The 27,318-nt window shown below is 35.2% G+C and overlaps 1 protein-coding gene across 2 annotated transcripts in view; it reads left to right on the plus strand.

Annotated features, from left to right (window-relative positions):
• Positions 1-263: 263 nt before the first annotated feature.
• The window catches only part of ASAP1_1 (Arf-GAP with SH3 domain, ANK repeat and PH domain-containing protein 1), a 53,498-nt gene continuing 26,443 nt past the window's right edge, over positions 264-27,318 (plus strand). Inside the window, exons 1-14 of one of the 2 annotated variants that reach the window (XM_051218044.1) lie at positions 264-428; positions 506-578; positions 608-762; positions 872-987; positions 1,836-1,965; positions 3,108-3,193; positions 5,197-5,350; positions 10,860-10,961; positions 14,195-14,435; positions 17,339-17,387; positions 18,301-18,606; positions 20,599-20,771; positions 22,595-22,728; positions 26,292-26,383. In XM_051218044.1, the coding sequence (XP_051064475.1) occupies positions 1,912-1,965; positions 3,108-3,193; positions 5,197-5,350; positions 10,860-10,961; positions 14,195-14,435; positions 17,339-17,387; positions 18,301-18,606; positions 20,599-20,771; positions 22,595-22,728; positions 26,292-26,383 (1,391 nt within the window). In that variant the 5' untranslated portion in view covers positions 264-428; positions 506-578; positions 608-762; positions 872-987; positions 1,836-1,911. Of the gene's footprint in view, positions 429-505; positions 763-871; positions 988-1,835; positions 1,966-3,107; positions 3,194-5,196; positions 5,351-7,137; positions 7,177-10,859; positions 10,962-14,194; positions 14,436-17,338; positions 17,388-18,300; positions 18,607-20,598; positions 20,772-22,594; positions 22,729-26,291; positions 26,384-27,318 lie in introns of both variants that reach the window. The other variant, XM_051218045.1, reaches the window with a different exon arrangement.

Here is a 27,318-nt window from a genome sequence, read left to right on the forward strand (position 1 = left end):
GTGAATCGATGACAGTATTTAGATTGCTTGATGATCAACTGAGATACTACCCCTGTTAGAACTTACACAGACCACCCACTTCCTGTTTTTACGATGTGAAACTTAACAAAATCAGGCTCAAAATTACCGATCGGCGAAACTCTTTCAAGCAAGTCCATGAACAAAGCGCTTTAGATTAGACTCTATAACACCAACGAATGTTGGCAAAAGTAGTAAATGGTTTTTCAAAAGGAACACGGATATATTAGATATTAAAAATATTTCGAACGGGCGCTCTTCTTAATCACAACGCCACTGGGATAATGCCTGATGCGTTGACTGTTGATGAGTTTATTGGTGACACTCTGAATGACGTCAGACATCCTTTCAAATCCGATTTCATTTCAAAAATTTCAAGTGTAAGGTGTACAGTATACAGCCTAGACGAGGTAACTTTTTTTATTCTCAAAACAAATTTTTCATGTCGAACGTATACATATATATACTTAACATTATCTTCTTTTAGGGTTTAGAGACAGATCGAAATGTTCTTATACGATCAAAGAAATTAGTAAAGTCAGTAGTCGCCTCTGGAATAGGTAATTCTTGACCTTTATTATTTTTCCAGCATATGCTGAACAAATAACATTATTATGTGACTTTTTAGAAAGACTTGGCCAAATAGCTTTGGAGGGTAACGAACCCAATGGGAATGACATTGCCACCAGTCTTTGCAAGTTCTCCGTTGTTCACCGGGACTTAGCCAACATGACAAAGCATTTAGTGAGTAGTGACGTACATAGTTCTGACCTTTTTCATATAATAACGTCACAGAACAAATAACATTTTACAATAAGACCTTTTTTTAAATTACTCAATTCTTTGTATTTAGATGCAGAATTTAAACAGTATCGTAGTGTTTCCAATGGAAACATTTATGCAGGGTGATATTAAAAGCGACCTCAAGAAACCCTTCGAGAAGGCACTTAAGGATTATGAATATAAATAGTAAGTTCATTACGTTTATTGGGGTATTTCAATAAGTGCTTCGTCAATGGACTTCAAAGCAGTTTGCTATCTTCTTAATTATATTTGACATAACTCGATGATAGGCGTCGGCATACTTGGTTTTAATCCATTCTTGAATATTACTGAAACTACCAAGTTATCCACACTGAAGCCACATACAAGTAGCTGACATTATTATGCTCCATTATTTGAAACCAAAGAACCCTAAATGACTTGTTGGATTTTCGTAGTTTACAATTTTACTCTTCCTAAGTTGTGGTACGTAGTTAATGTAATGGACAAGTTTAAATCTATTTTATCAAGTGAATATTAACACAAGATTGTGATTTAAATTTTGCTGGCACAGAGCAATAGTATTTGTAGTTTTTAAAATAAGCTAGTCCGTGATAAATGTGTCTGGTGTGTGTTTTAAGGTTCAAGAGATGTTCTGTCTTGATTTAAAGTAGATTCAAAACAAATTAGTAATAATTCAATATACAATCCTGTCATCTTTTTTCCCTCGGTTAGTGAAGTTTTAGTTTTCTGCAGTGTACTTAGTGTATTTTAGTATATCGTGCTTCACCGATGTTGGTTCCAAACTAATTAGTTATATATTCTTTTCGTTTCAAAATCAATTAATAATTAATAATCAATTCCAGACTAGTCGTTGCATCTCAGCTCCTATGTTTAAGTTACCTATATACCTAGTCATTCATTTACCGGCAGGTCTGCTTGACTTCTCAGTTAAAGGTGATACATACTCTGTCAAGACATTTATTCAGGGATTGGCAGTCTGTTCATAAAATTTCCTAATACGTTTATCGATTGTTATTTTTTATGATACATAGTGATAAATTACGGAAGGAAAAATTACAAACAATGAAGGAAACTGGATGCTATGTTCCTGAAGCATTTACAGAAGGAATGACGAAAGATTTAGAGAAAGAACGTCGAAGGCTTCAACTTGAAACTTGTGAAGTAAGTTCTTTTTTTGCATCGTATTGTATCAAGAAACAGTAGTTTGTCATTGCAAAGGAGACCAATTTCTCTTTTTCAAGTACTTATCAAGGTAAAAAAATAACTGAAGTTAGCTCTGATAGGTCTACAAAACTCACTTGATTTTAATCGATATGTACCTCAGTCACTTTTGTATGAGTGTTGTTACGTAATGAACACGTACTCAGTGGTTGCAGGCAATCGAAAAGATATTTTAGACCTCAGTTTTGTGCTAGATAGCACTCACCAGCAAGGCACATCTGAATTTATGAAGGGACTAATGTATTTTGTATGAGTCGAACCTGTCACCCGGTGCTATCGTTGAGATTCCCAGGCCCCACATTGTCTTTCGTGTTTACCTCTTTTGATATCACCAACCAATATATTTAGAAGTGTTATTTATCCCTCCTTTTCTTAAAAGTATGTTTATGTACTATCTGTAGTCTTATTTCTTCTTTATGGGTTTGGAAAATCCTTTAACCAGAAATTCACTATCTGATCCTTTTGAGTCCAATAAACTAAGTGAAGAGGTTAGTAGTCGTTCATTGTCTTTACCGTTACAGACCGAATGACAAGGTTTTATTGTTTCAACTTATTCTCGATTAAGAAAAGTATTTCTTAAAGCCACTCACACTAACTAGCATTCACTTGCTAACCTGCTCTTTCTGTCACTCCCAGTTCATTATGTATGTTTACTATCACTAATATTTGATTGGGTGATTTCTAACTGTTCATTCCACCTAGAATATTTTCACAGCTAGTATTTTTTTTTCCAAATGAGTAGATTTCTTGTCATTCAGGTATTGTATTTCAAAGAATAAGTAATGTTGTAGTCGATGATTACACTGGTTTTTTTAGTGTATATTACTCTCTACAGTGGAGCGTTGCCTCAATACTTAAGTCGTTCAGCTTTCAACTACTAAGTCCCGGGTTCGAACCCGCTCCACTTACCTTAGTTTGGGCAACTGTGTATCATTACCTAGCTTAAAACTATACATATCAAGTTGTATTTGTTTGATATAGTAGTAGTTATAATATATGCCGGTCTAAATGTCATTATACATAGTTGATTTGTAAATAATTATACCTGACCTTTTAAACTTTTCTATCTAATATTACTTTAGTATCTGATCAAGGTGAATGAATTAAAAGCAAAGCGTGGCGCTGATCTCCTGCAGCATTTAATTGATTTCTTCTATGTTCAAACTCAGTAAGTTATTTCTACTAAAAATCTTATCGTTGTTTATAATCTACATTCTGTTCAGATTTTATTTCACTATTTACAATTATGTGTCATTTATGCGTGTATTAGAATAACAGCGAAATGTATTTAACGTTTATGTGAGTGAAGGGAGAAATATATCTTTGATCACTGAGTTGGTAAACCTAAACCATTTGTTTACTTTCATGTATTTAAATAACCAATTTAAACGTTACAAGTGCGAAAATCCTCAAACATTTCACGTAACGATATTTTAAACTTTATATTTCTTAAAAGATTAGTACAAAATAAGGTAGCTTGTTGTTAAAATTTTCTCAATTATTTCCGTGTCCTAATCTCATCATTTTCTGATGTGAGGAAACTAATGTGATGGAAAAAAGATAAAAAGTCTAATACTTAACAGGAAACAATTTAGTTCGAAAAAGGAAGATCATTGCATAAAGTATTTTAACCTTAAAGCTACTTGGAAAAGTTAAGACCTTGTAGATTTATGTAGCGGTCAGAATTAGTATATCGTACATCATCTCAAAAATCAGAGACTACAGGAAATCAAGGGAATAAAAATAGTAAAGCATCAAAAGGCCAAGAAACAAGTAAATACATAAGGCGAAACTATCTAGTGAGTTTCTCTAGATTCACAAAACCTTTGGGATTTGGTTAACTATTAATGTTATTTATTGAACTTTCCAGTCATTGACTTCTGTTTTGTTGAAGATGTTTATCAGAATGCATCATACCATTTAAATAAAAATTTATAGACTGCTCTATCATAAAACTACTGTACGACGTTCACTGTACTTCTAATGTAAATATCATAGTACATTCAGGTGGAGTGGCTAGTTGAGAGTACTTAACACACACTCCCTCGATCATCTCAGGTACTACAGGCACATTTTTCCAACTAATTTTCCCCCTTTACATGGCATTTTTTATTTGATTGTATTATATATGTATACCTCATGTGGAAGAACATTCTACAATATTGATTGTAACAAGAGTTCAAAGGGCTAGAAACAAGTGACTACATAATGAGTAAACTCTGATTGGAATAAAATGTGTAAAGCTCAGTTAATAAAACAAGATTACTAATCTGGAAGACAGTCGTAATAAAAAGACATAATGGCCATGTGTTGTCTAACCTATTCAGTAAAATTAAATCTCTTCGTGCTTTGTGATCTTCATCAGAAACAAGTTTACATGCTTGTTTACGGTGTCTTGATCTAAAACATTCAGTGCATGAGGGTCACCAAGAAATGCTTTCTCTTTCACCAGATGGTATCACAGTTATTGAGAGGAAAATATCAATCACTATTTTGTATTTCCTAGTTAGACTTACAACTCATTTCCCCTTAAAACCTTTTTACACTCCTTTGAACAAATGTCGACAGTAAATTTTAGATTACTATGTAATATTTAATTTAGTCATTTAATCCATAATTTCATACCAAAAGTAGTATGTCACACAAAAATCTGTGTTAGGACTACTACTTGAGCGCTCAAACCAAAGTAGGTGACTTTCTTAGGGAACTATCATCCGAGCCTTTGGTTCAAAGATCTAATCTATGAAGCAATGTAGCAACGTGAAGAGATGTCGTCCCATGATAACCGATGACCATAATTAAGTTCATGCACCATTCGTTCCTTCATGATCTTGGGGCTTGTGTACACCATTGGTTTGGAATCTGTGCCCTCCAACCACGTCCTTACGTGAACCCTCTGTATCCATCAACATGATTTAAGTTCCGGATGTTCATATTTTCATTCTCCTACTTTCATAACCAACAACCTTGGGGTGTAAAGAGTGAATTGGCCTTCCCCAACAGAGACTATGGAATGCATGGTTATATGAGGACATTTCAAAAGAAAGAGTAGACTCTCCTCACACTCGATCGTACCGGGACATACACTAAATTGTATAATTTTATTTTACTTCATGGTTTTGATTTTCAATAGTAAAAGTATTCGCTGTCTTTTTTCTTTCTGTTTTATAGTTACTTACGTGAATGTTTAGGTGTGATGGATCATTTTGGAAAATCAATGACTGATTTATCTAATCGAGTAAATGAATTGCACAAAATTAATGATATACAAAAACGTCGTCTTGTTGATACTCGAGAAGAAGTCAAGGGAGTTTTAGATAAAGAGGTAACTTTACGATTCGACTTTGTCGGCATTAACTATTGTTTCTTTTTTATGGAGGGGGGACTGGAATTTAGTCTAAAAATACGTTAAGTAACCAATTCATTTTATCGAAATCATATTTAGTGTAGCCATTTGTTCATAGCGTGATGACTGAAAAATAATGTGAATACCAATATCAGTTATATACTGACTTCTACTTTGAGTAGTGAAAGTAATGTTGCTAGACATTATAAACTGTCATGATGAACAGCGTGTGTGTTAGTCGAAGCTTTTTATATAGATATTATTTTGAAGAGGGCAAGAATAAAAATTTGAGCAGAATAACATGAATTCATTTTATTTCATTTGTCTGTCATCAGCTACTTACATTCTGTAATATTTAGAATCTTAACTGCAAAACAGGTTGAAATTACTCTCATGAAAGAGTTCAGTTGGAAGTTGCTATTATCAAACATCAGTACACTGTAGAAAATAAATAAATATATTAGACCAAGTATAATAATGTAAATATATACTTATGAGAAAGAATATTCTACGTTGCTATTAATAAGAGACAAGATCTAGAAGCAAGCGATTACGTAATAACGACAATATCACTGTGTAAACCTCAGTTAAAATAAGACAGTCGAAATAAAAATATGTAATGACGTAATTAATTGAAAGAAAGGGTTGAACAAAATTCCATGATGTAATAAAGGAATATTTGTCACTAAGCCAAAGAAAGATAAAAAAACCATCTCTTTTTGATCATATAAATCCGGTTTCTGATGTCTAATAGCAATGGCTTCAGCAAACTTTAGAAGACTGAGGCTTGACTATTTATTAATCACCTTGATGGATTGCAAGGTATCAACTTGATGTCCTATATCCAAGACATGTTTAGTATTTACTCTGTTGTCATGTAAGTAGTTTAAAATCATTTTGTAATCATAACTTTTAAATATTACAGGTTATAATCAGCTGATGAGAACCAGAAAAAATAAAAATAAATTCATGTCATTCTGCTCAAATCTTTGTTCTCGTTCTTTTGAAGAAAATAGAACAAACTATGTGTAGATATTGGTTCTTCATATAATCAAATTTCTAAGTAAAATAATCAATTTAAACTTCAGTTCTTTTGGACAGCAACTATCTTCATGTAAGCAATGATGGATGGTGGCTAACAGTGGAATTCGCGACGCGCGTATGGTCCTATTTGGGACTTTTCAGCTGAATGTACCTGCATTCCATAGTTGGTGTTCACTCCGGGACTCGAGCCCAGTACCGTTCGCTTCAAACGCCATCTCATTATCCACTTAGCTGCTGAATCTAGATAGCTACTGGCTTGTAGAATGTGCTGAAGATTTAATTCATCTTTGTATCGTTTGTTTGAATCTTCCGATTGATGTTTAAGACTGCAATTGATCAGTTTTGGATCCCACTGATAGCTACCATCCATCTTTACTTATAAAGCTTGGTAGTTCCGAGTAATTTATACAAACATTTATCATAAAAATACAGTAATATATACTATTTTATTACATTTGGATCCACAAGTTCATCAGACATATTGCTGGTTTTTGAAGGTTATCCATAGTTAAATAATATCACATTCATCAATTATTTCTAATCCATGCCACTTGTATAGGTACAATTGCATATCGTACCCCATGTTTATTATTACTATTATTGTTTTGAATATATTTACTTAAGAGATCCTGGATCTATAATCGACAAATAACCGTTGTTCTTATTGATTTCGTTCCAATTATTTCTACCTTTTCGTTATTTGTGCTTATGTACATATGTAGTGTGATTCGATTCGTCGGAAATCTCGTCTATTCGGACAGGTAATCATCTCTCTCCACCATTAAACTCATAAATATGTACATTATATGAAAAGATTTCATTGTTACTTAATGGATTACGTTGGTGTAGTTAGTTGTTGTATTTATTATATGTTCATTGTTTCTCGTTGTTTGTGTTTATCCGTCATACTTTCTTGATTTTTCTTCTGTTTGGCTGTTCAGATATTTCTATCAGAAATTCTCTATGGTTTTATCATATTATATACATGTTGTCGCTGTTTTTAAAGGCGATGTGATTTGTGGTCAGATTGCATAATGTAATCAGTTTTTACTATGTCGGGGGTTGTGAATATTGCTGGATTTCACAGTTTACATCACGAACTGACCTTAATCAAACAAGAATTGAATACCAATAAGGACTAGGGCAGCTGTTTCATCTTAGTATGAAACTTCTTAGTATCAGTGTTCATCTACAATCACACAGGGCGTCGGATACAAGTCATTCAGGTCTCATAATGAATTTAGATGGAAAGAAAACAACTATCCATTTTACTGTTTTTGACGAGATCACATCACATTGATGGTTCCATATAGATTCTAATCGCTGTCATAAAATATGTACAACGAATCTATTACCGATTTTAATATCACAATAATATTACGATTAAATTGATCAAATAAATTAAAATAAGTCATACTATGTATCATTTAAAATCACCTGAATAGTTTGTATCTATTTAAGTGTTAGTATTACTGATTTATATCTCAATAATTTGTGCAAATTTAAGAAAGATTTTACATTATACAACTTTTCTAATGAAATGCAAATTTAGTTAAGTATTAAATCAAGTTTATACGTTTGGGTTTCATTTTCATTTGTTTGATATTGTAAAGTTTCAGCGATTATTCTTATTACTATTAAGTAAATGATGTATCACACTGGTTCTGTTCACTAGATATTTTAGAAGTTATGGAGAAATTGTAATTAGATGGTGGTTGGAGGTAGTCGACAGGAAACCCTGGACCGGGGTTTCGTGCTACTTGGCACTCGTCAGCAAAGTGTACATGTAATCTTGAGGGAAGTGGTGCTCCCTGGCGGATTCGATCTCGTGTTACCCAGCTTCACAGTCAGAGACGTTACCACTGAGCTATCCAAGCCGCAACCGACCTCCTGTAGGACTGAGATGTAATCACAATTGATTGATCGCTGGGTGGTGATCAATGTCATGCGTGTCTAGTCCTTGTTAGTGCAGATCGAATGCTATCGATCATGTTGCAATGTGGCCACCAGTCTAGGTGACTCGACACTGCGGGCACTATATATATTGAGACTAGATGGTGGTTGGAGGTCAATTGTGATTACATCTCAGTACTACAGGAGGTCGGTCGCGACTCGGATAGCTCAGTGGTAACGTCTCTGACTGTGAAGCTGGGTGACACGAGATCGAATCCGCCAGGGAGCACCAGTTCCCTCAAGACTACATGTACACCTTGCTGACGAGTGCCAAGTAGCACGAAACCCCGGTCCAGGGTTTCCTGTCGACTACCTCTAACCACCATCTAATCTTAATGTATATAGTGCCCGCAGTGTCGAGTCACCTAGACTGGTGGCCACATTGCAACATGATTGATAGCATTCGATCTGCACTAACAAGGACTAGACACGCATGATATTGATCGCCACCCAGTGATCATTCAATTGTGAGGAATTGTAATTTATGGAAGAACCAATCAGATATAAAATAACGAGTCATGAATGGCGTAAAATTCATTTATACATTTGGCTAAATAGAGTTTTGGCATTATAACTTATGTCAGTTCGTGATGAAAACTCTAAATTTAATTTTTAATCCTAACTATCAACTGTAAATAAAGATTTTAACTGGTTTATAACCCTCATTTAGTTCTAATCAGTAGGTGTTCACTCTCAAGGTCACTTCAGCGTCGCTCAAAGCTCGTCTATAAATTATATTGTCACCGAAGTTATTTCTAATTCTAGAGGCTTTCAGTTTTTAAAATGGTAATAAACTTAATCACTTCTTTGTCATACATGTTTTTTTTGAGTGACACGCGGAATAATAACAGTATTTTCAGTACATTCAACTATCCTGTTCTACATGGGTAACCAAAGTGAACTTATGACTTTTTGTTTGTCCATTCAAAGCACTTATCTCATATACATTTATAGTATACTTCACGGTTGATTAAATACTAGTTAGTGGTCTCATAACTAGATTCGTTTTTGCAAAGAGATATGTATATAGTGTAATTCATCGACTGGAACAGTTGGGGCACGTATTGCATATGTCTAACCACTGCCTACCTCAGCTTGCGGTATTAGTTGGTGTGAGAGTAATTGGGAAGTAAGCTAAGTAATGCTTAACCAAAATGTGGTATTAGTCCATAAAATCATTGACTGATGAAGTTGTAGGTTGGTGCAAACCAGCTAGTTGGGGGCCACGTGACGATCGTGACCAATGGTTGGAGATGTTAAGTGGCATGACTTAGAATGAGTCACAATGGCCTAGATACATCTTGAGTTTCGTAATCATTTTATACTTTTCTAGCACGAATTAATTGTTTTCGAATCATATTGTCTATTCCTAATATTTTCTGTTACCATTAATACTATTATTACTTCTGCTGTTCTGGAATTTGTTGGTAATTTCATTTCACTGCACTGATGTGATGCACACATGTACTAGCTCTTAAATTGCATATAACTAACTGTGTAGTGTTTACTGAAGTTGACGTAGACTAACTAGAACAAACTTCAAGTACTACGAAATTCACTAGAAATCACAAATTGACATAATTATGTTGAGCTCTTTCTTAGACTATATAAGCTACATAATAAATCAGTCTTAACACTATATGTATATAGTCTATTGGGCTCTCAGGTGTCTTGGTACAGCTGAGGATGTGAAGAGTTCTCTCTCCCTCTCGAAATGCTCTCATATGGCCACACGTATATAGCCACTTCCAGTCTAATCTTACTCAATACCTTTTCGAGTTCTTTATAAGATTGAAAAGACGAAAAGCGAATGTCCGGCTGGGGTTTAAACCAGGTTGGTGATTATGGAGCATCCACCTAAAAAATTCGATAAATCTTGATTTTAGACCAATGGTGAAAATGGTCTTCAAGATCCTGAGACAACAAATGGCATATGAACCTATTATTGGTCATCGACTACTATGGCACTGCATCTCCTAACATCACTCCACTGCCTTGTAGGTTAAACATCTAGGTCAACGGCTCGGTTATAGGCCTCCTAAAAAACTACCTGCCCTGGTTTAGGCACTGGGACAGTATCCCAATCCAGATACAAATCTAATGATAACTACTTTGTGTTGTGTGGTGGTGATCCTTTGTACCGGTGTTAATGTGTTTTTTTTAAAGAAATAAACGAATAGAAGTCATAATTGAAGCTTTTTCATGATTATATATGTTATCTTGATTCCCTTCGTAATTAATGAAAATCATATCGTTTTATTTTTGGTGCAATGATGTATTCATTTAGCAGCAAATGATTTTTCTCTCGTATAAAGTATGTTTTTATTTTGTCGTGAAATGTGTGACTCATTTGTATCTTGATAATTTATTTGCAATTTTGTTGTAGTACGGTGTATTGCTCTCGGTTTGTCGTAGTTTTTACAGAGAGCTTTATTGTTCACTTTGTGATTTTTTTTTCTTGCTTTTCATTCATTTTTTTTTGTATTTTTAGTCAGTACAAACTGGTGTCACGTATGCAGCACAACCAACTCCATTGAATCGAGCTTTTGGAACTAAAAAAAGTGGATTTCTACTGAAAAAATCAGATGGAAAGGTTTGTTGCACTGTGTTTTTTTCTTAAATAGATGTGTACATCTACATAAAGTGGAAGTACATTATGGTGTAGTAGAAGGGGGAAATGAACTTAAAAGGATTGCGATAAATTTCCAACCTGTTTTTAGCCAATCAGAAAACATTATTTTGCAAGTAGATAGCTTACTGAAAAGAAAACGGTAATATTACAGTGTAAGTAGCTTTAGACATAATTAATGAATCGACGAAATTCTTATTCTGGTTACTTTACTTGTAAATTGAAAGAAAAATAACATCTAAATTTGTCCACGCAGATATAGATTATCCGTCTGATTGAACTCTGTAAAGGACCCAAATAAACCTCTGAAAGTCCCTACATTGTTCTTAGTGTTAGGTTCATGATTTTTTAGGGGATGCTAGATCCCCAGAAATCACTTGGTAAACATCTTAGTTTTATAATTTCATTCCCTCTTGTTACCAGGGCTGGGGTGCAATGGAATAGTTTAGCTTATCCTGTTGTTGTATTGCTAACTTCGTTCCTTTCGCAGGTTTTAAGTCCAAAAGACTATCTTAACTCTGACTATTTTTCCATTAATTATTATACCACCAGGCTAAAGTTTACTCCAGCATTCAAGGTTTACGGTCAGGATTTAGGGATAGTGTCTACTTACCTGTTACATGCGATCTACAAAGCATTAAGGATTTTATTTGCTCTACACTATCATTTCTACTCCGTGATATTAAAAAGTGATATTTCCTCATCATTATACAAATTTGTTGTATCCCGATAAGAATATTGAATGGTATTTTTTGGGATCCATTTATGGACCAATATTATGAGTATATTTTTATCGTATAATTGTTATATAACTAAACTGTTCATATTCATGCCCCTCTTATTATGAGCTTTATTTGGACCTATGAACTATCATTATACGATTTACCATTCATTATTCCTATCGACATACAACAACTCCCCTTTTTTGAAGATCCGGAGTTGATATCCGGATTTTAAATTTTCGAGTTCATCCTCCCCCGCGAAACATTGTTGGATCCTCATATGCCAAAGTCACAATTAATTAGAATTTATTTAAGACATATTTGTCTCACTGAACAGAGGACCGACTGAAAGTGACTGAGTGGTGAGGCTGAACGACACTTGATATGAAGTAATCGAAGTTTGATTCTTCTGAAATATTGTGGCCAAACCTCACTAGTAGATAGTGGATCACTATGATAATCAGCGTTCAACAAAACTGCACCAGCTTCTTGATTATTATTTGATGCATGTGACATATTTTCTGGCAGAGCGAGGGGATCTTCTTGTCGGCTGGATACGTCACTGTCTGTACATGCCGTTTCGGGGATAATGGAGTTTGAATCCATGACAGGGCATGTTTCTGGAATGGAGAGTACTGGACCACCGGGCGGATCTTGAATCACTGCTTTGCTTACATTACTGCTCGTAAAGTACTCATAGAGGCTTTTATAGACACCATATGTTCTTCAGTTATTTCCCAGCTCGGTATGCAGATGAGAAATTAACTTATCAACTTCTGTCGCATCTCCAAAACATAGATAGTTTAGCAGCCGTGTGCGTAAGTTGTCCAAAATATTCAACTGGCTATTTTTGAAATGCTGCTGTTGTCGCTCAAGTCGCAACAATTGGCGACGGGGTAAAAAAGAATACAATCCAAGGTCAGCCTGTAATTGGACGAAATTCAGTCTAATTATTTCGAGCAATCAGCATCCAGATTGGTCGTCGGTGTCCTTGGAAGACATTGGTTGCTAAAAAATGGCTATCTCTCCCGACCAATTATAGTTGCTACTTGAGTGACCATTCATTTTTGCAATCTAACGCATAAGTCTGTTAGTCGTTTCCTCTATTCTGAGTTGTTCGTCTCCATACTGTGCTTCCAGGTTTCTAATGGTGGTTTAGCATTCATCCATTCATGATATCAATTCAAACTTAACAATCTCCACAGGCCTATACTGATTGATTGTTATTTTTTGTCACAATAAACTATCATTCTAATCCATATCTGGTTCTTTCTTGTTAATTAGACTTTAATTATCTGAGTCCCATGTGATCTAGTATTGTGATCTATACATAGGATATGGATCAAATGCAGAGTCAAGTGTTCAGTCTAATTATTTAGTAATCGAATCATTCATTACTTTACAACATTAAAACAATTTTCCTTTGCTTCGCCTTGTTTTTAATTATTGTAGAATCATAAACAAATTATCTGTATGTTTTATTTAGGACTGTTTTGCATGATATCTTCCATATTTTCTCCCCTTGAATCATATATGATTTATGCTTAACTTGTCTATTACCACTAATACTGTTACTTGTCATATTACTCTGACATTTCTCAATGTTGATGTATCATATGGCAGCTTAAATCGATCCGCATTTATTCCAGGTTCTATATTGCTTATGACCATAATATCTTTTTAAAAAGAAAACAATGCTAGAAAAATTTATCAAAATGGGGAGTCGTGGGAATTCTAGTATTCGTGACCAGTGTATTCCAATTCGTGTCGGGTGTGAAATAGTTATCCAACCCAGACAATGAATGAAGAGTTGCGCAAAATCATGGATCGATTGAAGTGGTCTAGGGGTTAAGTGTTCGCGCACGAGACCGAAAGTCCTGGGTTCGAATTTCGCGTGCGTGATCGTGGATGCGCACTGCTGAGGAGTCCCATACTAGGACGAAACGGCCGTCCATTACTTTCAGCTTTTCATTGGTGGTCTAGCTGAGATCAAGTCATGAATTCAACTGTTAAAATAATGTATCTTTGAAAACCAAGTTTTTTTTCTGTTTAGTACGGATTTGTTCGACTTTTCATTATTCAACTATTTTGTTCTTCATTAATTGTATTTAAAACTACTAATGATATGATTAATGAATCCTGCGTCCTCTTGAAGTCTAGTTGAAATGTCCCATAGATAATTCTGTCTAATTGAATATAAAGTTCACTCTATTATAGTGTGAAGTAGTAACCTAGTGGTTAGTTCTCAGCTTTCAAATCCCACTACGGTTTAACCAATTGAGATAGTAAGTATCATAAATCAACCATCCACAGTTAAAGTGTGTGCTTCATATCCAAGTACTTGGTGAATGAATTAATTCAATTCTAATTGTCTTTTATTTTACTAAATGTATAAACTACTAACTAAACTACAAACGTATATACACACATTATTATTTTGTATGAAATCATTGTTGTTCTGTCTTTTTCTTCCAGGTTAAACGTGTCTGGCAACGTCGTCGTGTACACATTGCTGATGGGGAATTATGTTTGTATCATGCAGATGAAAGTAAACCACCTGTACGCCTAACTTTACTCACTTGTCAAGTTAAATTACCTACGGAATCTATGGATAATGATTCAATATTAAATCATAGTACTGGGGGTGGTGGTGGTGGTGGTGGTAATCAACACTCGACAACTTCAGAAGGAAAACTTTACTTTGATCTTGTCTCAAGTAAATATAACATTATTCTAGTCTTATTCCATAATCCATATTCAACTATAGTTATGGTTTTCATTATTGATATAATTACTGGAACAGTAGCATTTATCTCCACCTAAATGCAAAATGTTACTTCAGAACTAGTCTGCAACAACGCCGAAACTAGTTATTGCATGTGAAGCGGTTGAGTTCACTGATAGCTTCATTTTTATTAGAAGTCTCACCAGCCCTTGCGGGTTGATGTTTGAGGAAATCTCGACATAAAATCAGAAAGTTTGAATGACGTTTGTTGATTTGAGTCTCTTGCGAAGTTGGCGAGATATCCTTTTGGTAACTGAGAGACGAGTTTGCTGCTGATTAGTCCACCTCGTTCTACGTTATTTGTGTTAGACTTGAACATCAAGAGTATAGGATATTCGTAGGTTACTAAAATTAAATCATAGATGTCTTTGAAGCATTACTTGTGTATTTTGTGTTCAGGAAGTTAGCAATACTGAGGTTAGACACGGGAGTGTATGTAAATATGCCACATTGACCGACGAGGTGGTGAATCTTTATCGAATTAGATAGTTAGGACATGTATTACGTGTACCCATATATCATTTACTTCGATTCGCGATGATAGCTGGTGTAGGAGTAGGTTCTCCAATCGTATATTCTATGCATATTCTTTCCTATTATCGCTAATGCTATTACTGCCTCTAGTACTGTGGGATTTTCCCTGAAAATTTCATTACACTGTGCCAATAGGATATAGGAACTTGAGGCGATGTATACATGCGTCAAATCTAACGTAGCTCTTGACTGACTGAATTCAGTAGCGTAGTGGTTAAAACTATTGAATCTCAACTAGTAATTGGTTACATGTTTGAAAACTTACTCCTAGTTTGGTTTCAGCAGCCGGGTAATACCATTAAGTTCTCATATGAATATTGTGACTCAAAGATTAATAGTGCGTAAACCTTTACTCGTTAGGTGAGTGACATCTTATCGATATGATTACAAAAGGGCTGTCAGCCAATAGAATTCTAGGGGCAAACAGAATAAAAACGTAGTATACTTGGCAAAAGCATGTTGTGATACAGTTTAGCATACAAAAAAAGTTGATCGAAAACAGTAGTATTAACTGGCATCATTATTAAAGATGTAACTGAAAACGGCGGAAAATCAACAAATTTAAAACAAAGTGAAACATTCAGAAAGTGATATATTAAAGCAATAAATATGAAATTATATTTGTTAAAGTCTCAGAGGTTGTAATTAATTATTTCCAACATTCCCATCTATCTTGTAATTGTTTATTCACATGGATAATCAAAATTATTGAAGATACAGGTCACACAAACAAGTCTGTGCCAAAAAAGCACCGTCAAAACTCGTTCACATGTTGAATAGGAGTGAAATATACTCATTGATTCTTGGTCTAAGTCATCTTCACAGGTGCAGATTGTGGGAAACCCCCAATACTTCCTCGATTAGGTCCGAAAGTGTTTAGAGAAGGATAAAAATGTTTGGTTCAATCAACATCAAGTAGAAACATATCAGAAACATTTTAATTGAACAACTGTTTTTTTTTGACACTAAATTCGGTGTATTTCTATAAGCTTCTCGGAGTTAAAGGTCATTTACAAATCAATAGACCAGCTTGTTTTCTCTACACAGATTGACCTTCAAGTTAAGTTTCCATCCTTACTTTACGCTTTTTCATTACTGTTTGCTTCCAAGTGTAGGAGTAGTCTAGGGATATAGAAAGCGCTTAGAAAGTCAATAGTAAACGTCTGAGTAACAGACATATCACAGACTACCCGTTTTTGGGTCTTCACGATTAACGTAACCAGTGATTGAAGGCGATGAGTGACATGATTCAGCGTCGTTCACAACGGAACAAATCTACTCAGTTTTAAAATTATCATATGCCTTTTACTCCACGAATTTATTCATTTTTCTCTATTCGTGTTGTGTGCCTAATCGTTTTTCGCTATCACCGATAGTACTATTACTACTACGGTTATTACTTTGACTTTCACCTCTCTTTGCTGATGTATGGTGTGGGAATGTGAGTCGTTTCATATATGTGCCAGTTTTTGTATTGATTATGACTGACTGAAATATGCTCAGATTATGACATGTTGTATGTAGTTCTCATATAAATTCAATAGTCATATACGATTTGGATTTAGAAAATCCATGTCATGTAACATTAAGCCTCAAGAAGTTTTTAGATCAGTACACTACTATTAAGATAATATTATTAATATTATTTAAACGCATAAATATTGGCACCAAATACATATGCACCACACTTCACCACTTGACTTGTGGGAGTGCCGGGATACCCCCCGGGTGCCCAAACTGAAGCAAGTGGTTTTCTCAGGAAACCACTCCCCTAACCTCTGACCTAGAGGTCCGATTCACAGGTCAGTGGAGCAACGTCAGGAGATACAGTCTCATGGTAGCCGGTGACCAACAATAAGTTCACACGCCATTTGTTGTCTCAAGATCCTGGAGATCATGTGCACCATTAGTATGGAGTCAGCGTTTCCCAACTGCCCTAGGTGAATCCTCCATATACACCAACCTGGTTAAAGCGCTGGATATTCGCTAGCTATCTAAACAAACCGAGTGACAATTCAATTTTTCACCCTTCCCGACTTTAGTCAATGTTCTAACTAACTAACCCAAATGTCAGTATAGTTTGTGGAAGATCCTTTCATTTTGTACATTTCCACTGACTACATAAGTTATCATGACATTCTGTTATAACTCCAAACAGCTCTTATCTCGATATAAATCACTTCACAACTTATCATGAAATGTATGAATTGCTTCCCAGGTAATTAAGTGGTTTGTTCAGAAGTTTAAATTTGTGAAAATCATTGCAATACCATTTTTTCTTCCTCCCATAACTTTCATAGATAGTCGAACATATAACTTCCAAGCAGAAGATGAACAAGAATACGAAGAGTGAGTATTGACAAAAATTTTTTATCAGTATAGTGTTGTGGGGATTGTTAAGTTTCATTGAATTGACCAACCTATCAATGTTAGACCACCATTGCAAACCTGAATCCACTGGACACAGGCGTTCTCATGTGAAACCGAAGGTCATGAGTTCGATTCCTGCGCGCGGAACCGTGAATACGCACTGCCACCAAGAAGTCTCATCCTAAAACGAAACGCACGTCCGTTGTTTCTCAGGCTTTCAGTGGTGATCTATCACTAGTCGGTTCATGATTTTAATGAAAATATACGCTTCTTAATCTGTGTTTTACGTAACACAGATTAATTTTTGTCAATCTGTGATTAATAATATCCTCTAATGCTTTAGATTATCGATTCTATTGTTACCGCTTACTAAAGTAATCAATAAATATATTATGCAGTACTAATATCTCTGTTGTGTGTATATTTGTTTTCATTACTTTACAGTTAAACAAACAGCTATAAGTAAAAAAAGAAAACTTATAGTTCCATTGTTATCCTCTCAGTCTTTGAACAAATAAGCATGTAATCCATCCAGTTCATTCAATAACTTGCCAAACACAAATCGTCCATAAAACTGGATAATATCTAGCATTGTGGGATCCACGACCTACGTTTTTTTCATTAAGAACTCTTCAGTTGGATGATTCACCTGTCATATCCTAGTACTGTTGTTCATATGAAAACCTAAGACTTAATCTCTTTCGATTCAAATACTCAATATGTTATCTACTGAGCCACTAGTCCCTACGTAGTAACCAATATGAATTGTCTTAATAAAGCTTTGTTTAATTTCATTTCTTAACATCAATAACTGGGGTGAAAATACAAGTCTTTAAAAATGAATATCCAGTGTTGATTAACTATTGTTGAATATTTCCTTTTCTAATTATAGATGGATAAGTATTTTAAATAATGCAATGCAAGAAGAATTTAACAAAGCAATGAATGGTGAAAACTATACAAATTCACAATGTGATCTGTCTGAAACAACACTGAATTTATCATCGAATCGTTTCATGAGCACTAATAAATGTAATATTACTAATGGTGATAGCTTGGCTGCCGATATGGATTTAGTCTATTCAACTTTAACTGGTCAAGGTAATAGTCCTATGAATAATAATCCCTCGAAACATATGAAATCTGATAGTTTTGGGGATAGTCTACCAGGAAGTGAAAACGATTTATTAGATTCTAGGTAATAGTAATAAAACTTGTTTTTATCATCTTGTCATATTTTCCAATTTTTTTAGTATGTAAATTGATCTTTATGTGTTTTGTCTCAATTACTTGTGTATCATGGGTTTATGGCCTCTACCAGGTAGCTTTAAAGCACTATGTTCACGTGACGATAGTGTTGCTCAGGGAATTTAGATGACGAAAAGTGAATGTTCAACACCTAAACTGGTTCACCCAGAGAGGGAAGTTAGAAAACTCTGACTCCAAACATACCAACGTACATAAAGAGTCCGAGATCGTGAGGGAATGAATAATGTGTAAAACAGGTCATAGTTACCACCGGCTACCACAGAACGACATCTTCTTACATTGTTCCCCTGACTTTTGCGGTGCATACTATTCATGATGCCCAAATTTACCAAATTCTAAGTGTATGAAATAGTATGATTTCTACTTTAATTGGTTGACTGATCTTGTAAATGTTTTTTTAAATATGATCCAAACCGATGTACTTCTCTATGGGATCTTAGTAATCTCCATATTTGATGTTACTCATTTAATGTCCAATCGTTTATGTACTCGACTAGTAATACTTTCGGAATATTGAAACAAGTTTTTTTGGCATAAATCGAATCAGTGTTATAACGGTTAGAACTTAACTGCTCCAATCAATAGACCACTCTTTTTGTGAAGTATTATGTACCGGGCGGTGGCTCAGTGATTCAGGCGTCTGACTTTCAGCCACTAAGTCATGGGCTAAAAACTCACTCTGCTTTGGTTTGATCAAATGTACCTAGAGTGTGACTTGAAGCCAAGTTCATGAATCCTCACCTGGCAAATGAGTTGACCCGGCTTTTTTTTATCGCGATTTCTGAACTCATACTTCTAAGAACGTTTCGCAATCGAACTCTTTTATTCACTAATGCGTAATCCCAACCAAAATCAAAGTCAGAATCTTCAATACGAACGTCAAAACAGTTCTACTGTACGGAGTTGGAACTTGTAGAACTACTACAACCGCCATCTAAAGAGTGCACGCATTTATAAACAGTTGTCTACGCAAAATATTCCAGATCTATAGGTCAGACACCATCGACAACAACTTACTGTGGCAGAGAACAAACCAACTTCCAGGTCAACAGGAAAGTAAGAAAATACGTTAGAGGTGGATAGGACATACATTACGGAAGTCATCAAACTGAATCACGAGGTAAGTGCTAACTCGAAATCCTAAGGGCGAAAGGCAAAGAGGAAGACTAAGGAACACATTGCGTCGAGAATCGGAGGTAAACTTCAGAAGAATGAATGGCATTTGGAAAAAAAGTTCCAAGACAGTTGTTTTGCGAATCCTCCACGAGGGTTGACAGATGTAAATAAACGTAATAGCTTGCTTTTAAAGTAATGTGAAAAATAATTACGTAGATTCTAGAAAATTCATTCGTTCGTTGTTTAGCTTAGGTCAGTTTGTGATCTCAGTAACCTTCATCAATCTCTACAAACCCCTGTACTGATAATTAATGTATAATGCCATGACCAGTGGATTTCGACTGTGTCGTATGTGATACAGTTGTCTACCGTAGGTCTTGAGTTCCGTTCCCAGTTACAGGGTCATGGACGAACATTGCCAGTGAGGAGTCCTATAATAAGATAAAATGGACTTCCAATGCTTTTAAGTTTTCGATGGTTTTTAGACTTAAATTAGTTTGTGATGAGAATCAAATTTCAGTAACCACTATTTCTGGTAAGAAAAATCAGTTTACTGTAAGTTATCATTCTACTCAGGTTTGTCAACTAAATGAGTCTGCAACTTCTTTGTGTCCCAAATTCTTAGTATTTCGAAAAAAATTCCACTGGCTTTGTCTTTTGAGATACAGTTTTCATAAATCAAAAACACGACACTTTTATCAGAATATTAGCCAGAGTTACCTAAAAACATCTGATATGTAACAATCATAAACCGTATATATGTATTAGTTACTTCATTTTTGATTGTTTTCTTTTTTTCCACTAGCGGTTCACAAATTAGTCGTTCACGTGAAAGTCACTTAGATAGTGCAGATGCTTTTTCAACAGATGGTATTAATGCGACTGAATCTAAAGGGCGTCCATCAAAATCATTAATTCAATCTTCTTTACGATTCTGTGCACCTGGTAATGAAGTATGCGCTGATTGTGGTCGACCTGGTTAGTCGTAAATTTTGTTAAGTTGATGATTTAGTCGCTACAGTATTCATGTTTTCTTAAATATCTTCGTAAATAGCTTCTTTCTTACCTGGTAGGATGTGTTTTTTCCTCTCGCTCTTGCCTCAGAGTCAGTCTATATCAACGCCGAAACTAGTGATCGCGTGTGAAGCAGTTGAGTTCATTGATAGCTTCATTTTTATTGGAAGTCTCACCAGCCCTTGCGGGTTGATGTTTGAGGAAATCTCGACATAAAATCAGAAAGTTTGAATGACGTTTGTTGATTTGAGTCTCTTGCGAAGTTGGCGAGATATCCGTTTGGTAACTGAGAGACGAGTTTGCTGCTGATTAGTCCACCTCGTTCTACGTTATTTGTGTTAGACTTGAACATCAAGAGTATAGGATATTCGTAGGTTACTAAAATTAAATCATAGATGTCTTTGAAGCATTACTTGTGTATTTTGTGTTCAGGAAGTTAGCAATACTGAGGTTAGTCACAGAATTGTGTGTAAATATGCCAAAATGATTGATAAAGTAGTAAATCTTCATCAGGTGAAATGGTTGAGGCATTTGTTACCCACTTTTCCTCAACGAGCAATTTGTCCTGCTTGGAAGCAAGCTCGGTGCAGTTAGATCAGTTTGTAGTAACAGTACATGAAGTCATGAACATTTGGACTGAGTTGTGTAAGTTGTTTCAGACTACATAGTGAGGGTTTACGTGATTATCGCAATCAATAACTAGAGATTTTAGGTGACATGACTCGAAATCCTTCACAATGTCTCAGGCGCACTCATTCCTTGCGAACCGGAGTCCCAAGATCTCATCGTAGTTTTTTTTCTTCTATACCCAATCTTTTATTATTTCTATTAATGTTACTACTTCTTATACTCTGAGGCTTGTCTTCGATGTGTTTATGTGAGGTTCTACTATGTGTATAAATGACTGATTAAGTTATTCGATGTAAGTAATTAAAATTTATGACGATCTTCATTTGCATTCTTTGACTTTAGAATAATTAGCATATGCTTCACATACTAACGTTTTTATCCACTGAGCTAGTTAGTGCAGAAAATCATCGATTTGTTCAAATAGTATCGTGTTTAAATCGTTACCAATAAAGTTTTGAATTATCTCGTTATTGACATTGACAACTTAATTTCTATCAATCTTTGTTGATTTGTATGTATCCTGTGTAGATTTCTTGCATATTGTCATTTTTAGCAAAAATCATTTAGTATAGATAGATTGTAGCTAGCAGTTGGATTCACTGATCAAGTTAGAGTACTACCTGGACTCAGTCGCACAATTGACGTTTAAAGTAAAAGGTACTGAGTTCGAGGCTCAGTGCAAACATCAATTAGTAATTAGTTAATAGATTAAACTTACTTTTTTTGTTTCGTTTTATTATAAGACAAACATTTATTCCGGAATTCTAGGTGATACTGCAAATCCTTTTACACAAACGAAAAGGATCATGACAAAATCATTCCTCCTCCTATGTCGTTAATCAATGATTGAAAGTCTTAAGAGTATAGGGATACAGTTGTACTTACTTAAATCAATGTATCCCTATTTTCTGATTATTCAGTTCATGCATTTTTTTGGTTCTAAAACATTGGATAAGTCCATCGAAATCGTCTTAGAAACTGCAGAATTCATCTGATTTATACTTCTTGTGTAGAATTTCCTCATAAAGTTTTCAAAATTTGATCAACTTATTTCATTATTTCAATCTTCTACACTTTTTAAAATTATTTTAAAAACCGTGGTCAGTTATATTCTTCTGTTGTTTTCACGTTTCCCATCCTGTTTGTTGATTTACAAGATCCCGAATGGGTTAGTGTAAATCTAGGTATATTAATTTGTTTGGAATGTTGTGGTGCACATCGAGAATTAGGTGTACATCATTCACGTACTCAATCATTATTGATGGATGAATTATCGACTAATCAACTATTGGTAAGTTATATCATAATCGTTTTTGTTTAATTTATTTAAATGTTCTTTATTTATTTTTCATTTAAACACGAACATTTGTACAAGGAGGCACTAAATAGATACGTGTCACACTTCATAATCCTATTTGTTTGAGGGCAGTGATACTGCCCGGTTGCCCAAACCGAAGTAGGTGGTTTTCTCAAGGTGCTACACCTCGAACCTTTGACCTAGAGGTCCAATCCACAAGGCAGTGGAGCAACGTTGGATGTTATTTCATAGGTTCATACGCCATTTGCGATTCCAGGATTCTGGAGCCTATGGGCTCCATTGGTTTGAAATCAGGGTTTTCAAACTCCCCTAGGTGAATTCTCCATTTCCACTAACCCGTGTAAAGCACTTTACATCCGCTTTTCGTGCTCTCAACTTCGTGAACAATACCCCCGCCGCCAGAAGGCAGTGTGTAGGAATTCCATGACAGTACCTGTATACGCGTGGCCATGTGAAGGCACTTCGTGTGTGAGAGAGAGAGAGCGGACTGTTTCCACCTTGGGCCGTACCAGGGGGGCAATGTTCTTTAATTTCTTACCTATTCTATTAGGTCGTTTTCAAAAGAAAGAATATTTCAACTAGTTGACAACAATAAAATCATAGTAAGAACTGTTAGTTATGTAATTCACATAAAATGTAGGACAATCTGGCTCTAAATATAGTATGCGCACGTAGAATTATTTTGTGTGTACAAACTGGGATACTGTTCGGGTAACCAAACCAAAGTAATTGACGTTTTCTCAAGAGGGCCACTCTCCATACCTTTCACCCAGACAGGTCTAATCAACAAGGTAGTAAAGTAATGTCACGAGATACCGTCCCATTGTAACTGATGACCTGAAATTACTCCATACTCTATTTGTTCTCTCAAGATCTTGGATACAATCTACACTATTGGTTTTCTAATTTTTCTCTCTAGATGTGGATCAGCTATATCCATCACCCCAATGTAAACGCCTAATGTTCAGTTTCTCCTCCCTCAACTTCGTAAATAACACTCCCACTGCATGGAGGCATTGAGCAAGACTGTGTGTATAAGAGAATTTCGTGAGGGAGAACGAACTCACCCTATTATCAAATGTAAATGTGTTGAATTAATAACCGGCTCTAATCTAGATAAGAAAAAAACTCTAGGTGTACTCTTTATGTTTATGGAAATTACTCTCACAGCAAATTGTTTAGTGGTCTTTTTTTTTGAAGTTACATATTTAAATCAGTGAATTTCTAGCTAATAGTAGCAGTACGTAACTGTCAGTTAGTCTCAACGATGTACTCTTTTTTTGCACCGTGACAGGCCTTCCTGATATTGTTTTAATTCTTTTCTACAGTTTAATTAGAAATTTTCTTCGAAAAACTAATTAGAATATACTGGTATGTTATCACTTTATGCTCTATCTCCTAATAGATTTCTGGTCTACCAGTCTACTGGTAGTTTTGACTTATGTAATTATTTATTCTCTATACATCGATGCGTCTACTTACAATATTTATTTGAAAGCTTTCATTGATCATATCCCATATCGACGGGAAGCAAATCACTATGTTAGTGAAAAAAACTGGTGTACTGAATGAATCTTGGTTAATAAACAATCGTAATTAAATTCTGTTCTAGTTCATACATTGACTTCATATTGTATACTGGTTTCGTAAAATAAATATGGCGTTTTAAAGATGTGTGCTTATGGATGTCATAAAATAACTATACGGTTAAGCCGTATAGACATTGAAATCCTGAACTGATCTAAATTAGACCATCATTAAAAACCTAGAAGCACTAAATAGCCGTTTCATTCTAGCATTGGACTTCTCAGCGGTAGTGCACATTTACAAACCTGCATTTAATCATTGCACTGATTTCGATCGAGTATTTTTTGACCAAGTAGAGGAATTAATTTGTATAAAGTCATTAGTGGAGATAATGAATTTTTTTGCGATTACAGTACATAACTATAGATAACAATGGAGCGTTAGTCGTTTGGGTACCCGTAAAAGATTACCAGTAAGTGAGTCGCTTAAGAGTAAGCCATACATTTTCGACCAGTTTTTACCCAACCAGAAAACAGTTTTTGTAGATTCATAGTTTCTAGAAAAAAATCAATGATATTGCATAGCGTAAAAAGATTTCACATAATTAATGAACCTATTAAATTCTTCTACAGGTTCCTCGATCTGTAATTCAAACAACAACAAATAATTATAAATCTATTCACATGGGTATAGATCTTCATCTCCTCAAACCATTAAAAGGACCTAAATAAATTTTTAAGAGTTCTTAAATTGTTTTTAGTAAGGGTTAGGGATTTCGGGTAACAGTTTTCATCAGGATTTTGCCTCAACCAACATGCCAGAATGCTTTATAGCCGTATGAGTGATAAATTCTGCGTAATTAATCAAAAATCACTGTGTAATTAGTTCGTTCATAAAATATAGGATTACTGGATTATGTTTTGTTTTCGGATTAATGGTTTATGGTTAGGATTTAGGGACAGTATTGATTCACACATTCCAATGTATCCCAACCTTCTTTACTTCAAAGGAGATAGAAATGAAGAAAAAGATTTTTACAATCATAGTGTTGTCATTTACAACTTTCTGGTACCTACCATTGTCGTAATTTGCTGGAATTTTATTGTTTAGAGAAAAAAACGTATCTCATGATTACTTACACAGTTAGCATTCATTTTTATTTCTTTAAATCTAATAAGTTTCAATTGGGAAGGTTTTCTGTAATATTTGCACAGTTAGATTATAGGTAGTCAGTCCAAATTAATTTTTGTCTAAACTACGATTCAATTCAATAATACCCACAGTTGTACTGTCCGTACCAAAACTCTTTTGCAATTATTAAATATTCTTTAAAAATCCGCCTAATTTTTGAAACAATTCAGTTTAAATTCGCTTGATTTTGTTTACTTGTATTTTCCCATTGTTATTTAGGACTGCAGTTAACCAGTCTCTTATTGGGTTATGTGCAACATGTGCGGTCTGCCTCAATATTGCCTTAGTTCACAAGTTTTATAAGCAAAGTTGAATAGTGGCTAGTAGTGGAATACAGTTTGACGCGTGATTCGTCCTATTTGGGATTCGTCTGCTGGATGTGTCTGCATCTCGGAGTTGAGGTTCACTCTGGTATTCAAACCCAGTACCGTTCACTTCAAACGCCATCGCGCTATCCACTAAGCTACTGAGTCCTGATAGCCACTTGATTGTTATTTAGGACCTAAATAACAGTGGGAAGATACAAGTAGACAACATCAAGTGAATTTAAAACTTCGCTCCATTGCACAAGCAGATGGTTATCAGGACTCAGTAGCTAAGCGGATTAGGCGATGGCGTTTGAAGTGAACGGTACTGGGTTTGAATACCAGAGTGAAAATCGACTCGGAGATGCAGACACATCCAGCTGACGAGTCTCAAATGGGACGAAACGCGCGTCCTGAATTCCAATCCAGTCTAACATTCTACTAACAATTAGTTCATAATTGTAATCTTAATTGTTTCGGATGTTGCCTCTTTTTTTCTCCCGATTATTTCAGTTACCTCGATTCATCGGGAATCAACTGTTTAATAGTGTATATGAGTCTAGTTTGCCTGCAGAAAGTAAACCGAACGCTTTAGATCCTGTTACGTAAGTAGAATTTGAAATATGAATTTTTTGTTATATACTTAAGCATACCTTTATTATTTCTTTTATGAAAATAAATTTATTAGTTTTCATTCTCTTGACTCTGTCCATAAAATCTTTTAAATGAAAGACAAATAGGGGAAGATAAAATAATTTTCATATTATTTATTGTAACTGAATCCCCGGATAGGACAGTAAACTCTACCTGTCAAAACGCTCTTATGCGGTTATGCGCTTTTATGTCCCTGTCGTGAAAGTTCTACTTCCTGCATTCATGGGCTGTCGGTTGTTGCTTATAAAACGAAATGGACGAGAAATGAAATTCCATCGCTTAGACCTGGTTGATGGGTTTAAAGAGTCCCTCTAGGAAGGAGAGTTGGAAAATCAAAACTGCATATCAATATTATACGTAAATAGAGTCCGAGATCTTGAGGTAATGAATAAGGGATAAAGCTATTTTGATTATTCACTTTCGTTATGAAGCACTAACTTCAACGTGCCAGGTGCTGAGCGGAAAGAAGCGCCATCATAAAAAATGCATCTCTATCGAAACCCCAGACAGGATTTAAGAAATGAAGAACAAGAAGACAGCAATTAACAGCAGTTGAACAAGAGTAGAGAAAGCCCAGTCATAGACCGAATACACAGAGGCAAACATGCAAGTGAAAAGGCATATTAGAGCCGACATGCGAAAGTACGTGAAAGACCTAGCAATGACAGCGGAAAAAGCTGCTAGAGATGGGATTATGAGACAGTTATATGATACAACGAAGAAACTAGCAAAGAAGTATTTTAAAACAGAGTGACCAGTCAAGAACAAAGAAGGCAAGCAGGTCACTGAAATTCAAGAACAGCGCAACAGGTGGGCAGGACATTTTGATGAACTCTTGGATGCACTAACTAAACTGAACCCACCAGACCTCCCCTACACACGAACA

Source organism: Schistosoma haematobium, chromosome 7, assembly GCF_000699445.3.
Source record: "Schistosoma haematobium chromosome 7, whole genome shotgun sequence".
In the NCBI taxonomy this organism is placed as follows: Eukaryota; Metazoa; Platyhelminthes; class Trematoda; order Strigeidida; family Schistosomatidae; genus Schistosoma; species Schistosoma haematobium.